This window comes from Danio aesculapii, chromosome 8 (assembly GCF_903798145.1).
Source record: "Danio aesculapii chromosome 8, fDanAes4.1, whole genome shotgun sequence".
NCBI lineage: Eukaryota > Metazoa > Chordata > Actinopteri > Cypriniformes > Danionidae > Danio > Danio aesculapii.
In genome coordinates this window covers 812,207-829,037 of record NC_079442.1, presented here as the reverse complement: position 1 = coordinate 829,037, position 16,831 = coordinate 812,207, and the positions used below count along the sequence as shown (strand labels likewise).

General features: G+C 38.2%; 2 protein-coding genes across 2 annotated transcripts in view; one reads left to right on the top strand and one right to left on the bottom strand.

The window, feature by feature from the left end:
- Positions 1-16,831, top strand: part of cacna2d3a (calcium channel, voltage-dependent, alpha 2/delta subunit 3a) — a 111,651-nt gene that overhangs the window by 76,915 nt on the left and 17,905 nt on the right. The window lies entirely within an intron of this gene.
- Positions 1,989-14,899, bottom strand: LOC130234283 (leucine-rich repeat and transmembrane domain-containing protein 1). Its single transcript, XM_056464559.1, has 3 exons — positions 14,519-14,899; positions 6,989-7,576; positions 1,989-4,329 (listed from the first exon to the last, which is right to left on the bottom strand). Exons 1-3 carry the CDS (start codon positions 14,523-14,525, stop codon positions 3,863-3,865), a joined length of 1,062 nt encoding a protein of 353 aa, XP_056320534.1. The 5' UTR covers positions 14,526-14,899; the 3' UTR covers positions 1,989-3,862.

Here is a 16,831-nt window from a genome sequence, read left to right as displayed (position 1 = left end):
ATAATAATAATAATAATAATAACATTAATAATAATAATAATGTTAATATTAATACTAATAATGTTAATAATAATAATAATAACAACAACAATAATATAATAATAATAATAATAATAATAATAATACCAATGTTAATAATAATAATAATAATAATAACAATAATATTAATATTAATAATAATATATCACAATGGTGACTTCAAGTATAATTAACTACACTACTAGTCTCCAAAGCATCATGATATGGCTATTAGTATTAGTATGTATTATTGTTGTTGTTGTTAATAATAATAATAATAATATTAATAATAATAATCATAATAATAATAATAATAATAATAATAATGTTAATAATAATAATACAAATATTAATAATCATAATAATAATTATAATAATAATAATAATGTTAATAATAATAATACAAATATTAATAATAATAATAATAATAATAATAATAATAATAATAATAATAATAATAATGTTAATAATAATAATACAAATATTAATAATCATAATAATAATTATAATAATATAACAATAATAATAATAATAATGTTAATAATAATAATACAAATATTAATAATAATGATAATAATAATAATAATAATAATAATAATAATAATAATAATAATAATAATAATAATAATAATAATAATAATAATAGTTCAGGCAATCTCAGTAAACTTAAATGCACTGTGTATGTATACTGTTTATACAGTGTAGTATATGTATGTATGTACAGTTGAAGTCTGAATTATTAGCCCCCCTGTATATTTTTTCCCCAAGTTCAAGATTTTTCAGCACATTTAGAATCATAATAGCTTTAATAACTCATTTCTAATTACTGATTTATTTTCTCTTTGCCATGATGACAGTAAATAATTTTAGACTAGATACTAGTATTCAGCTTAAAGTGACATTTAAAGGCTTAATTAAGTTAAAGTTAGGGTAATTAGGCAAGTCATTGGAAGAAAAAAAATTGATGATGCAAAAAAAAAAAGTAAAGTTTAAAATAATGCAAAATAAGTCTCTCTGAAAAAGGCTCTCTGCATTTTTTATTGTTTAAAAGCCCTTGCTCTGTTAAAGAGCACTTGGATATTTGAAAAAAAAAATAATAATTTTTGCCTTTAAATATATATGATGACAAATAATATATATATATAATTATATAGATGTATATATATAATTATATAGATGTATATATATTTATAAACTATAATTAATATGTATATGTATTATTTTAGATTTTGTCACACACTTCAGGACTCAAGTCAATATAAATCATGTCAAATGATTGCTCGGCTGTGTGCTGTAATGTTATATAACATACAGTAGATCAACCCTTCAGTATACAGTAGAGTACGGGCTTATATAATCCTCTATATTCCAGCACAAGTGGAATAAGCAGTATCTTTCTAATTGTCAAGCACTTTCTCACTGTCTTTTATGTCTATATTTACTTTTACAATATGTATAAAACACATTAAATTAAGACACTCATATTGGGAATACATAACAAACATTTGCAGTAAAGTTCAGACATTGCACAATAGACTGTAAATGAAACACTTGTGTGTAGGTCGTCAGTGTGGAAATTATTGCTGGTTATTAATATTAATTTCTGCTCCCATAAAATCACTTTAAAAAATCACATTAAATTACTCAACCACACTTTAAGTTGCATGAAGATTTTGCATGTGTTATTTTGTCCCTGCTGTGAAATAGCAGCTGTGATTAAAGCACAGTAAACTGATATGTTCACACGAGTCTCTGGCAAAAACTAAAGCTTTTGCATAAAGTGGACCTAAAATGCCCCCTTTTTACAAGATTTCTAGTGTGTGTGTGTGTGTGTGTGTGTGTGTGTGTGTGTGTGTGTGTGTGAAGGATCAGCTCAAAATAGCTCACAAATAATGTTTTCTAACTCTCTGAATCTGACCCTTTTTAATATCACGAGTAAATGAATTCTGAATGAGCTCCTGTATCCAAACTTTCTTTAATACCCTTTATTTGGTCTAGCAGGTAGAGAAACATCAGTACTCATGATGCACTGGCCTGAAATATGATCTAATCTTTTAAGAAAAGCCTTGGCTCTGTCTGAAGACATATAAAAGAGGATAACAGGACACGGGTATATGGAGAAAGAGAACGCAGTGTTCATTTACAAACTCCGCTAGCGTTGCAACAATACCTTTGTAGTACTCTCTATAGTTTAAACTCTAGAACACACATGCATTTTTGACCATCTTGAAAAAAAGACTTGCTCTAGCATAAATATTAAATGTTATAAAATATTAGCAGAAATCTTCCTCTTTCTAATTGTATCTGTACTTGCATGACTAGTAAACAGCTGCCAGCGGGCTTCACCAATATGGCTGCCAAGTGCACTGACTTGCGTTTAAAATTAACTCACTGTTAAAAATGTCTGATTGATCAAAATGCTACCAAAAAAAAAGTATAGTCTATTTAGCAGTAAATGACCTTAATATATACAGTGTATATCTGTAAACTCACTCTCCCAGAGTTAAGGTTTATTTGTTTTCTGCATAGCAATGGCCAGGGGCGAACTTAGTGATTTGGGGGCCCTAAGCAATTCCATGTAGGGGGCCCTATAGTATGTTTGGAAAATAAACTGCATGGTAAAAAGTAGTTCTCAAAATTCTTGCACAATCCACCTACCTCCATCTCAGCTCTACTCTGATCGCTGGCAGACTGGCATAGTGTTGCCAACGTAGACAAGTTCAGAAACTGGTGTCACTAAAATCTCTGTGGCTGTGAACACCAGCAAGAAAAGAATAAACGTCCATTTAAATGATTACACTTCCAACAGAGGAGAAGCAGATGGGTTTGACTGTACCAGGGCAATACCCCGCGGTGCTAAAACATTTGCAGAGGAATGATCTGCTCCCATTGCTGCAGGTGTGAGAGACGGCTGGGTGATACTGTGCCCCCTTTGAGTGCTTTTGAGGCGGGGGCGGCATCACCCGCAGCTCGTTACGAAGAGTGACGTTAGGAATGGTACATCACGAACACATGAAAAACATTCGCTAGTCACTTTTCTGAAAATTTGGCGCTGGGGGTCTGAAAAGTTGCTAAGTTGGCAACACTGGCTGGCAGTGTATTGATTGAAGCGCTCAAACCTGGAGCATGTGCAGTACGCACGGATTTATTGAGGCCCCCAGTTTTGAAAAGAAGTAATAACGTTAAAATCTTAACAGTTAAAGACAGATTTTACAACATATGAAGATGTACAAAAGAGCTATGTGATTAATATAGGCTTCGTGGCATTGGTCGGGGGGCTCTAATTCCCCTTGGCCCTAAGTGGCTGCTTACCTCGCTTATTGGATAAGTTCGCCCCTGGCAATGATAAGATTAAATGATTGCAGAAATTAAATCCATACTATGGAACTCTCAAAACAGATACCCAAATGATAAATCAAATGCTCCGACTGTCAAATAATAAATCAAAATGCCTTCTTATAGCCATGAACACACTTGTTTGTAGAGCGAGTAGACTGACTGTTTATTATTCCTGGTCATTTCTCCCATAAGTGAGTGAATCAGAAGTTATTAAATAATCGCAAAAACGAGCACACTTCTGCATCGGTCATTACACTGTGAAAGTGTGTGGGTCTGTAATTTCAACAATTAAAAAGAAAAATCTGTGACCTACAGTAGTTAACAGGCAAGTTTCCTTAATAAATATGGTGTATAACCGTGTATACTTCACTCTCCCAGAAATCCCTGCACGACACTTCATTTTTATGCCACTGCAGGATTTTTTTTTTTGTTATCAACAGCACGTGCACGCTTCGAAGTGTATCCTGGGGGTGTTTGTGTGCTCTTATGTGCATGATATGATGTATCACTCCTTATCCTGGTCTCTTTCGATGTTTTTCTGCTCCTCTCCTGCAGTCTCCTTCGCTTTCTTCTTGAGCTCTCGTTGATATTTGGCTGTGATGGCTGCATATGCACATCCATACACCGCCGCCGCTAGCATCATTAAACACACTATCCCACACACAACCCCTGTGATGACCACGGTGGCGATGGCGTGTCTGTAGTTTGCGGGTCTGGATCTCTGCTTGGCCTCGCATTCGGGGAGTATGGGGTCTCCTGCGGGGCTGAAATCTCCTCCGGATGGGGCTCTGGGGCTGGGGTAGAGCTGTCCGCTGAGCGTGCGGTGCTTGCTGTCCATGTAGTGGATGTTGGCAAACAGGTAGCTGTAGCTGGTGATCATGCAGGCATGGAACAGCTCGTAGGGAACGAGCCGGAGGTCTCGCTCCAGCATCAGATGCGGCTGGACACACGTGATGCTGTCCACAACTCCACCTGACAGAGAGAAGGTCAATCAGATATTCATATTTGAGTCACACTTTATTTTAATGTACAATAAACCCTGTGTTGAACACTAGCCTAGAGCGCCGTCTGCTGTTAAACACTAGCCTAGAGCGCCGTCTGCTGTTAAAAACTAGTCTAGAGCGCCGTCTGCTGTTGAACACTAGCCTAGAGCGCCGTCTGCTGTTAAACACTAGCCTAGAGCGCCGTCTGCTGTTAAAAACTAGTCTAGAGCGCCGTCTGCTGTTGAACACTAGCCTAGAGCGCCATCTGCTGTTAAAAACTAGTCTAGAGCGCCATCTGCTGTTAAACACTAGCCTAGAGCACCGTCTGCTGTTAAACACTAGTCTAGAGCACCGTCTGCTGTTAAACACTAGCCTAGAGCGCCGTCTGCTGTTAAACACTAGCCTAGAGCGCCGTCTGCTGTTAAACACTAGCCTAGAGCGCCGTCTGCTGTTAAACACTAGCCTAGAGCGCCATCTGCTGTTAAAAACTAGTCTAGAGCGCCATCTGCTGTTAAACACTAGCCTAGAGCGCCTTCTGCTGTTAAACACTAGTCTAGAGCACCGTCTGCTGTTAAACACTAGCCTAGAGCGCCGTCTGCTGTTAAACCCTAGCCTAGAGCGCCGTCTGCTGTTAAACACTAGCCTAGAGCGCCGTCTGCTGTTAAACACTAGCCTAGAGCGCCATCTGCTGTTAAAAACTAGTCTAGAGCGCCGTCTGCTGTTGAACACTAGCCTAGAGCGCCATCTGCTGTTAAAAACTAGTCTAGAGCGCCGTCTGCTGTTAAACACTAGCCTAGAGCGCCGTCTGCTGTTAAACACTAGTCTAGAGCACCGTCTGCTGTTAAACACTAGCCTAGAGCGCCGTCTGCTGTTAAACCCTAGCCTAGAGCGCCGTCTGCTGTTAAACACTAGCCTAGAGCGCCGTCTGCTGTTAAACACTAGCCTAGAGCGCCATCTGCTGTTAAACACTAGTCTAGAGCGCCGTCTGCTGTTAAAAACTAGTCTAGAGCGCCGTCTGCTGTTAAACACTAGCCTAGAGCGCCATCTGCTGTTAAACACTAGTCTAGAGCGCCGTCTGCTGTTAAAAACTAGTCTAGAGCGCCGTCTGCTGTTGAACACTAGCCTAGAGCGCCATCTGCTGTTAAAAACTAGTCTAGAGCGCCGTCTGCTGTTAAACACTAGCCTAGAGCGCCATCTGCTGTTAAACACTAGTCTAGAGCGCCATCTGCTGTTAAAAACTAGTCTAGAGCGCCGTCTGCTGTTGAACACTAGCCTAGAGCGCCATCTGCTGTTGAACACTAGCCTAGAGCGCCGTCTGCTGTTAAACTATCCTAGAGCGCCGTCTGCTGTTAAACACTAGTCTAGAGCGCCGTCTGCTGTTGAACACTAGCCTAGAGCGCCGTCTGCTGTTAAACTATCCTAGAGCGACATCTGCTGGTAAAGACTAGTTGCGTTTGAAATCGCATGCTTCCTTACTACATATTGCATTAAAAACATTATGTAAGCTGAGAAGTATATCTGAATTCATAGTATTGCTGTAAAAGCTGTATAAACAGTATGTGAAAAGTATCCGGATAACCTACTACCTCTGCATCCAGTGGACGATACGAATGGAAGCGATGCGACTGATGCACGTAGGTCACGTGATAATGACAAATGGCAAATCTACGTTACATTCATACTACTCACAGTCATACTATATTGAACATACTTCTCATGTAGTAAATTCAAATTCAAATCTAGTACCCACTGGAGTAGTAGGCAATTTCGAACGCAGCCTGACTTGATTCGAGAGAGAATTGTACTGCATTATGAAAATCTCAGAATCGATTCAGGATCATTTTCTCAAATGATTTTTCTACTCATTCATGCCCCAATGTTTAGGAAGTGACACACTGTTCTTGCTGCCTGAAAATAACTGAACACAAACCAATTTTGTCAACATGAAAGAAGTCCATGCTTAAATTGCAATAGCAATTCAAATATTTGGTGGTCTGCTGAGTGAAGGGGAAATCCATGGGGCTGTAACAGGTGTGGCCCGAATGTGGAGCAGCTCCCTGTGGCCTGCTGCATTACTATCGTACATCAGCTGATCTGCAGTACAATCCTGAGCTATGTGAAGGGATTAACTCATCCACACCTACCTAGAAAACAAAATCACTGGCTGAACGCAGGACAAGTTAAACCTAACAAGCTAATACACCTACACAGTTAAATACACAGTTGAACATGCACACATAGACATCACCTACTGTATAACTGCCGCAATTAACTATGTTTATATATAATAGTTTAGCTGTTAAGAGCTATTAGTGACTTGCTAATTAGTTAAAGTTATTAGTAACTAATAAAGTACTTCCAGCTGCAACCCAGTACTGGGAAACACCCATACACACTCATTCACACACTCAAACACTACGGCAAATTTAGGTTATCAATTCTGTGTGGAAAACTGGAGCACCTGGAGGAAATCCACGCCAACATGGGGAGAACATTCAAACTCCACACTTAAACGCCAACTGACCCAGCCGGGACTCGAACCAGCAACCTTCTTGCTGTTTGGCCACAGTTCTAACCACTGAGCCACTGTGCCACCTTAACTAATCATTAGCTTTTAGCTATTTTTAAATATTAAGGTATTTTCCTACCTTTGAATGCGAATGTCTCCAGCCATAGTTTGAGTCCGATCAGATGGCAGTCACACCTCCAGGGATTGCCCTTTAGATGCAGAACTTTAAGATTCCCCAGAGCCTCCAGATGTATACGGTCCAGCTTGGTTAGTCGATTGTTTTGGAGAAACAAATGGGTCAGATAGTGGAAACTGTCAGCTAGAGCTCCAGGTAGACTATTTATGGTGTTAAAGGACAGGTCCAATGTTGTAAGATTCCTTATGGAAACCAGAAGACGCCGATCCACCTCCCTTATGGAGTTATTGGCCAGACTCAGGACTTTCAAGCTTCTGAGTCCCAAAAAAGCAGTGGGAGAAAGCATTGAGATTGAGTTGTTGGCCAGGTCCAAGATCTGGAGGTTTGGTGTGTCCCGAAAAGACATGGAGCCCAGGCCTCGAAGCCGGTTGTTTTGGAGATAAAGCTCCAGCGTGTCCTGATGAAGTTTTCGGGGGACATCATACAGTCCTCGACCCCGGCAGTCCACCATTTTGGCATCACACGAACACTCTTTGGGGCAGGAGGAGGCTGTGTGGAGTAATAACAGGCTGGAGAATGCAAAAACCAAACCTGGTCAAGAAAGAGAGAGAAAAATGAGTTGCCATTGTATTAGTTCGGTTTTAATTCGAAGACTTATGCCAGGTTTGCACCAAACACGAAGGCAAGGCAAGCCTATTTCTAGGTCACATTTCCAACACAATGGTAATTCACATTCATTCATTCATTTTCCTTCAGCTTAGTCCCTTATTTATCAGGGGTCACCACAGCAGAATGAACCGCCAACTTATCCAGCATATGTTTTACAAAACGGATGCCCTTCCAGCTGCAACCCAGTACTGGGAAACACTCATTCACACAACTGTAACTAATATGCCAATATGACTGTGATTGGCTCTGAAGCTCATTGCTTCACTACTCTTTCACCATTGGAGCATTTAAAAGATGCATCTTGTTGATCCATCGATCCATAGTGGGTTTGTCTTCAGCAAAACAAATCAAACAAAAATTAAACAAATCATACCCTAACTAACGTGTTTTAGATCAGCAAAAAGCTGACAGCGCCCTCTAGTGTATTTGTCATCTGAAACGTGCAATAAAATGTACCCTAAGTAATGTCAGATTAGCAAAAACATAGACAGCGCCCTCTAGTGGATTTGACATCTGAAAAGTATAACTAAATGGACACTAAGTAATGTATTTTAGACTGGCTAAAATGTAGACAGCGCCCTCTAGTGAATGTCATCTAAAATGTGCAATAATACGCACCCTAAGTAATGTATGTCAGATTTGCAGTGATATATACAGCGCCCTCTTGTGTATTTATTGGCTGTGGAAGTATATTATGTACATTACGCAACAATGCATGCTGGATGATTTTGGCACTCATAAACGTGGTTTGCTTAGGTATAAATATAAAACATGTAATTATAAGCTCCTAAATGGTGTGTTTTTATGAATAGGTGTTTACAAAAGGAAGATCTGGTGTGTTATGCAGTGCATTTTGCTCTGCAGTTACATTGGAAACAGATCTATCTATATCCAGGCTCCGAGTGTTTGTCATGGCTATAGCAGCTGCTCATAAGCTGGTTCTTGTACTCTTCTTTTCTAAATATCAAACACACACACTAAGAGCTTGGTCCAACCTGTTATGTGTTACACTATAAAATATATCCGTAAATGAGCAGTTTTTCATATTTAATGATTCATGTTTTTATTAACCCATTCATTTCTGCTTTTGAGTTGCATTATGGGATCTTGATCTTTCTTCCAACAACTTTTAATCATGAAAAAGTGTGTTTTCTGCATATGTGTAATAGTGTGCAGTGCTGTATTGTGTGTGTTGGTGTTGTATATTACGCTACAGAAACCTTGTAATAAACTGCAGCACATTTTCTGCTATCTTACACACTTATTTTTCTAGATATGATTTATTAGTCATTATATTATATTTAAACAACTAAAATGTCAGTAAAAGTCACTTTGTTAAACTGTAGAGTTGAATTTACAGCATCAGAAGTGGACAGAGCAGAGATCAACATCCCATAATGCAATTCACCACCGCAAATAAACACAAAATACAGAAACTGTTCATTAACAAACATGATTTACAGTGTAATTATATCAACCTGATCGCACAAAGAACTTTAACTCTACATCTGATGGGTAATACAGGTGGCAGCTACTATTTGGTGGTTTGGTCGCAAATTTGGCAACCGTTATACATCACCATGGAAACAGTTTAAATATTCGTTTAAGTAAAAAACCTTTTCAGTTTATTCATGACCATCTGCATCTGTATAATGTTATTATTATCAGCAGTATTATTGATTATCTGCAGATTTATATCTGTTTTAATGAACACAAGTGTAGATTTGTCCAGCTGTGGGGTTTTGGAGACGTCTGCATCACCATATGGAGCATAAGAACAGGACGTGTGTGTGGATATAACTCAGCGTTTTGACCACACGTCATTATTATTGTTCATTTATTCCTCTGCTGGAGATTAGAACTGAATTTAGAAAGAGTTTTGACACAAATCTTTGCTCTTAACAAAGGAAATTAAATATGTGGGCTAATGGATGTGTTCAGTGGAGTGAGTCTCCACAGTTTCCTCACTCCACCAAAGTAAAGGAGTAAAGTAAAGGAGTAAAGTAAAGAGAAAGTAAAGAGGCTGAATGGAGGAGGCTCATTCTTTATCCTCGCGCTGCAGATGCTCTGTTTAACTGTGTTCTCGCTAGTGAAGTATTCAGTTTTTACCATTACAAAGTCATTATGTAAATAGCAAATGCACCATGGAGCGGCGCAACTGACTCTTAAAGGGAATTTGAGACCAGACTCTGATTGGTTTAATGCATGTTATGCTCAAAACACACCCAGAACTCATTAAGAGAATAAGCACAACCCTGTTAGACCATGCATCTTTTTCCAGTCTTAAAATAGCAAAAGTGGATTCAGACACCTCCTTAATGCTTTTTTTTGCGCCCTGCGCTTTAGACTTTGTGCTTAATCATTAAAATAGAACCCATAAACTTTAACTCTGATACTTACAGTAACTCTACATAAACTGAAAATGTCCATGCAGAAATCAGGGTAACACTTTAATTTAAGGTGGTGTGGTTGCATGTTCCATGCACTTGCTAAACTAATTACAAAGAATTATACATAATTACATGTAACTAAACCTAACCCATATTCTAAACCTAACCGTAAGTATATGTAATTAATTAGTAGCACCTATTAGTTAAATAAATAGTTGAAGAAAGGAAATGAGGTTTTAAATAAGTGAAGGTTGAGTATAAATGATGACAGAATTGTAATTTTTGTGTATAAAAAATCTCTTTATAGTCTAGTTGTGTTGTGGTGTTCAGTGCACTATCCGGTGTCCACTACTGTAGTAAACACCAGGAGCAGTAAGACGCCCTTTGGCAGAGTCTAAAGGTGCCTCCTTGACATTTATTCGGCCCTCCTGAATCTGTGCCAGAGTTTATTCTCTGTATTTTCAGGCTCTTAAAAGCCTGCTGATGTGCACTCAGAGAGTTTTCTATGGGATCGAGTTTAATTTGGTCACGATTACCGCTTGTATCTCAAATGAGGATAGTGTAGACTTAAATTTAACCATTATTATCTTACAGCGTAGGTTGTAGTGTACGACCAGTGTTTCAGGAAATGTCAAATTTGATTATAAATGAAAATAACCAAATTATTAAGCCTTTTTATTTCTGGAGAAAGTCTTATTTATTTTAGTGTGACTGGAATTATTTATTTTAGCAAATTCTAAGCTCAATATTATTGTAAATATATATTTTTTTTCAATTGTCTACAAAACAGACCTCTGTTGTCCAGTGACTTGCCTTTTAGTTCAATTTGCCCTTTTAAGCTAAATAACTAGTAAAATAGGATTTACTGTCATGGAAAAAACTAAAAATAAATGAGTTATTAGAAGTTAACTATTAAAATAATGTTTTAAAATGTGCTGAAATAAAATGTGTGAAATACTGTACAAATTCCAGTCCGGTTTCGTGTTGCAACAGAGATGCGTATCCAAATGCAGTTTATTAAGAGAATCGTCAGGCAGTCAAAGGTCAAACAGTGACAGGAGCATGCAGATAATCCAAAAGCGTAGTCAGAGTACAGGCGAATAGTCGGGACAGGTGGCAAAACAACATGAACATTAAACAAGGCAAAGGTTAAAAAAACATGGCAGGCAAGACAAGGAAACACTTCGTAATGCTCACTCACAGTTTAAGAAGACTCAGCAAAGATGTGCATGTGTGCGCTGTTTATAGTCTGAGTAATCAGTCCTCACAAGCTGTGTGTTTGCAATCAAGGGGGATCTGGGCCAGGTGTGTGAGTGCAGGGAATGGTGGGAATTGTAGTTCATTTCAGTGGCAGAATTTTAGTCCGAGGCATGATATCCAGCGATCTGCAAGGCCTACTGTAGATCGCTGGTGATCGTGACTTAATTATGACTATAATTAATTATGTATAATGCATTTCAGAAATATTTTGTATATGTCATACATACACTCACTGGCCACTTTATTAGGTACACCTCACTAGTATCGGGTTGGACCCCCCTTTTGCCTTCAGAACTGCCGTAATCCTTGGTGTCAGAGACTCAACAAGCTGCTGGAAATATTCCTCAGAGATTTTGCTCCATATTAACATGATAGCATCACACAGTTGCTGCAGATTTGTCGGCTGCACATCCATAATGCCCATGATGCCCGTCCCGTTCCACCACATCCCAAAGGTGCTCTATTGGATTGAGCTCTGGTGACTGTGGAGGCCATTTGAGTACAGTGAACTCATTGTCATGTTCAAGAAACCAGTCTGAGATGATTGAGCTTTATGACATGGTGCGTTATCCTGCTGGAAGTAGCCATCAGAAGATGGAGACACTGTGCTCATAAAGGGATGGACATGGTCAGAACAATACTCAGGTAGGCTGTGGCGTTGACATGATGCTTAATTGGTACTAATGGACCCAAAGAAAATCTCCCCCACACCATTACACCACCACCACCAGCCTGATCCGCTGATACAAGGCAGGATATATAAAGGCATTTGCGCCCACAGGACTGCCGCTCACTGGATATTTCCTCTTTGTTGGACCATTCTCTGTAAACCCTAGAGATGGTTGTGCGTGAATCCCAGTAGATCAGCAGTTTCTGAAATACTCAGAGCAGCCCGTTCAAAGTTTCTTAAATCCCCTTTTTTCCCCATTCTGATGCTCGCTTTGACCTGCAGCAGATCGTCTTGACCATGTCTACATTTCTACAGTTGCTGCCGTGTGATTGGCTGATTAGAAATTTGCAGTAACAAGCAGTTGGACAGGTGTACCTAATAAAGTGGCCGGTGTGTGTATATTACTTGTATAAACATGTCAGCAAATCAGCAATAAAAAATGTTAGAATTCTAAAGGATCGTGGGACTGGAGTAATGATGCTAAAAATACTTCTTTGAAATCACTAATAAATTACATTTTAAAACATATTCAAATAGAAATATATTATATATAATAAGGCACAGTTTTACTTTTACTTTTGCAGAAGAGAGCTTTAAAAACATTACAACTATTACTGTTCTAGCACTATTGAGCTGTAGTGTGCTCCTCCAGCTACAGTAGATAAGCGTAGAGTAATAATAGGTTCAGTTAAATGCTTATGTTTACATGCCCACATATTAAATGAGATATATTAGTTGTGTATCTTCTGTATTTTGCTTCTATTGTGGTCCAGAATGATTGTTTGTTCAGCGTGTGGAGTGAATCTGTTCGCTGACCTGAAGCGCTGCTAAATTAAGGACACAAGCGTCACACTAATGAGAACTGGACTGTCCTGCCTACATATTTTCAGCCATATTCAATTTTTTTTGATTTTTTACAATTTTTTCCACTATTTGAAAGCAGAATAAGAGTCTTTTAAAGCACATGATAATATTTAGTGAAATTGGTGAACTCAACAATAAACCGGAACACGCTAATTGTACAGTAAATACATAGAGAACACAGTAATCTTACAGAAGATATATTTTTTTCTTGCATAAAATTGATTAATTGCTCACTAGAAGCAAACATGTTTATGAAGTCAGTGATGAATATATTTACTTTATTTATTTATTTGCTTATTTGTTTATTTATTGAATTGCCATTTGAGTCAAGTATTATAACGAAGACAGAATTTCAATTGCCAGTTGTATGTTCATAGTAGGAAAAATACAATTAAAGTCATTTGCTATTATAAAATCTTATTTATTTATTTATTTATTTATTTGTTTGTTTGTTTATTAATTAACTAATTAATTAATTAATTTATTTAAAATTTTCTTTGAAATTAAAAAAAATAATTCTAAAAATATTCCTATTTTTACATTTTTATTTTATTTTATTTTATTTTATTTATTTTATGAACTATCCATTTCAGTAAATTATTATTATTATTATTATTATTATTATTATTATTATTATTATTATTATTATAGTATTATTATTATAGTATTATTATTATTATTATTATTATTAGTAGTAGTAGTAGTAGTAGTATTATAGTATTATTATTATAGTATTATTATTATTATTATTATTATAGTATTATTATTATTATTATTATTATTATTATTATTATTATTACAGTATTATTATTATTATTATAGTATTATTATTATTCTTAATATAGTATTATTATTATAGTATTATTATTATTATTATTATTATTATTATTATTATTATAGTATTATTGTGTCAGCTTTCTTTGATAAATAGTAAGTAAATATAAACAGCATTTATTTGAAATAGAAATCTTTTGTGGCATTATAAATGTCTTTATTATCACTTCTGACCAATTGAAAGCATCCTTGCTAAATAAAATTATTTCTATTATTTTTGTATAAATAATAAAGCAGACTCCAAACTTCTGATAATATAGTACATAATGTTGCAAAAGCGTTTCATTTCAGATAACATTTGATTATATTTACAGCACAGCCAGTGATGATATTAGTAAACAATAAACATGCAAATGTGTAAAACAATCGCTAAAATAACCCATTTTAAGCTTCAATTCCTGATTTGGTCCACATATAAACATGCAGAGATGCTCTTCTACACTAGAAAACAACAGGTTTATCCAGCACACAGCAAACAATGCTGCTCTTACTCAGAGTTTCAGTCTTGTGTCTACTCCAAATATCTACAAACCCTTAAATCAAGAAGCATTAGGCACTAAATATTGGGTTGTTTTCAGAAATGATGAGTCAAATGAAGAGAGTTTTACCTTAAAACAAGCTAAATAATCTGCCAATGGGGGAAGAGGAATGATATTATGTCAAAAGAAACAAAGAAGATTATTATTCTTCCCCCAGTGGCAGATTATTTAGCTTGTTTTAATTAAAACTAAGAGTTTTTAGATATTTTGGACTGGAAACAAGTCACAAACGGTTAGTAAATAAAGCATTGTTTGCAGTCTAATGTCTGATTTGAGATCAGTTTTAGTGTATTTTTGCTGAACTGACCTGTCATGGTTTCTGGAGCGTTCCTCCGATCAGCAGATCCAGAGTCAGTCCAGCATGTCTGATCACATCCAAACTCTCAATCGCAGGAAGAAGAAGAAGAAGAGAAACACACTCATTTCTGCTGCCTCTTTCCTTCAGTGTGTGTGTGTGTAAGCACTGTCATGTTGTGCTTCATCTTCACATCCATCGCCTCATGCACACACACACGCTAATAAAACACAGACTCATTGTCAAGGGCCACTTTCTGACTGTCTCTCTATCTCTCTCTCGCTCACACACACACACACACACACATACACGTGCACGTGGTGTTGTGCTGAGCAGCTCTGACATCACTGTGTGTCCGCGGGCAGAGAACTGGCAGATCGTGCCCTCGCATTTCTCTCGTTTCCTCGTGCGCACACACACATGCGTTGGGTTTTCATGTGTTATGGGGACTGTGTGCAGACAAAATGATGTTTGTGCTGTACACGTTGTGTGTGTGTCCCACTCCTAAACTCAACACTCACAGGGAACACTTCTACACCTGCAAAATGCTTCATTCGGTGGGATTTATGAAAACGTCCCCACAAGGTCAGAATGTGCTGGTATTGCTATACTTGTGGGGACATTTGGTCCTCATGAAATAAATACCAGGACAACACACACACTCTTAGTGCACACACATTCAGTTAACACACACACACACACACACTTAGGAAACATGCTCAATCACACATTCAGCACACGGACACACACACAAACACACATATAAAGCAGACATGCACAAACACACACTCAACACACACATACTGTACTGTATATACACTCAATACACATTCACACTCTCAACACACACACATGTATATACACTCAACGCAATAAACACACACACACACACAGAACATTTGACTAGACAAACACTGACTCAAGACACATGCACAGACACAAACATGCATGCACACACACATACAGGAGATACACACATACAGACATACGTGCAACATGCGAAGACACACTTAGGACACATGCACGTACACACACACACACACACTAAGCACACATGTATGCACACATATACACACTCTGAACAGACACACAGCACACACACACACACACAGCCGCCTGCAGCTCCTCCACCAGCTCACGCGGTGCTGCTCATGCTCACTGCCTTCAGAAAACACTGACCTCCTTAGCATCTCCAAATGTTGCGCTGTGCATTCAGTGATGTCCAACACTCTCACACACACACACACACACACACACACACACACACTCACACACACACACATATTATCATTCATTCAGTCATTTTCCTTCAGCTTAGTCCTTTATTCATCAGAGGTCGCCACAGCGGAATGAACCGCCAACTATTCCAGCATATGTTTTACACAGCAGATACCCTTACAGCTGCAACCCAGTTTTGGGAAACACCCATACACACTCGTTCAAAAACACACTAACTCATACACTACAGCCAATTTGTGGGGGAAACCGGAGCACCCGGAGAAAACCCATGCCAACACAGGGAGAACATGCAAACTCGAACCAGCAGCCTTCTTGCTGTGAGGTGACAGTGCTACCACTGCGCCACCATGATGCCCTACTCAGATATTATCATTCATTCATGTCCTTCAGCTTATTCCCTTAATTAATCAGAGGTCGCCATGGCGGAATGAACCACCAACTATTCCAGCATATGTTTTACTTCCGGCCGCAACCCATCACTGGGAAACACCCATACACATTCATTCACACACACTCATACACGACGGCCAGTGTGTTTGGACTGTGGGGGAAACCGGAGCACCCGGAGAAAACCCATGCCAACACAGGGAGAACATGCAAACTCGAACCAGCAACCTTCTTGCTGTGAGGCGACAGTGCTACCCACTGCGCCACCGTGATGCCCTACTCAGATCATGACACTCAGATATACATTTTCCTTCAGCTTATTCCCTTTATTAATCAGGGGTCACCACAGCGGAATGAACCGCCAACTATTCCAGCATATGTTTTACACAGCAGATGCCCTTCCAGCTGCAACCCAGTTTTGGGAAACACCCATTTAATTTCGTTCCCACACTCATACACAACGGCCAATTTGTGGGGGAAACCGGAGCACCCGGAGGAAATCAGTCCCTTTATTAATCAGAGGTCGCCACGGCGGAATGAACCGCCAACTATTCCAACATTGGTTTTACTTCCAGCCGCCGCATCCCATCACTGGGAAACACCCATACACACTCATTCACAAGCACACTCATACACTACGGCCAGTGTGTTTGGACTGTGGGGGAAACCGGAGCACCCGGAGGAAACCCACACCAACAC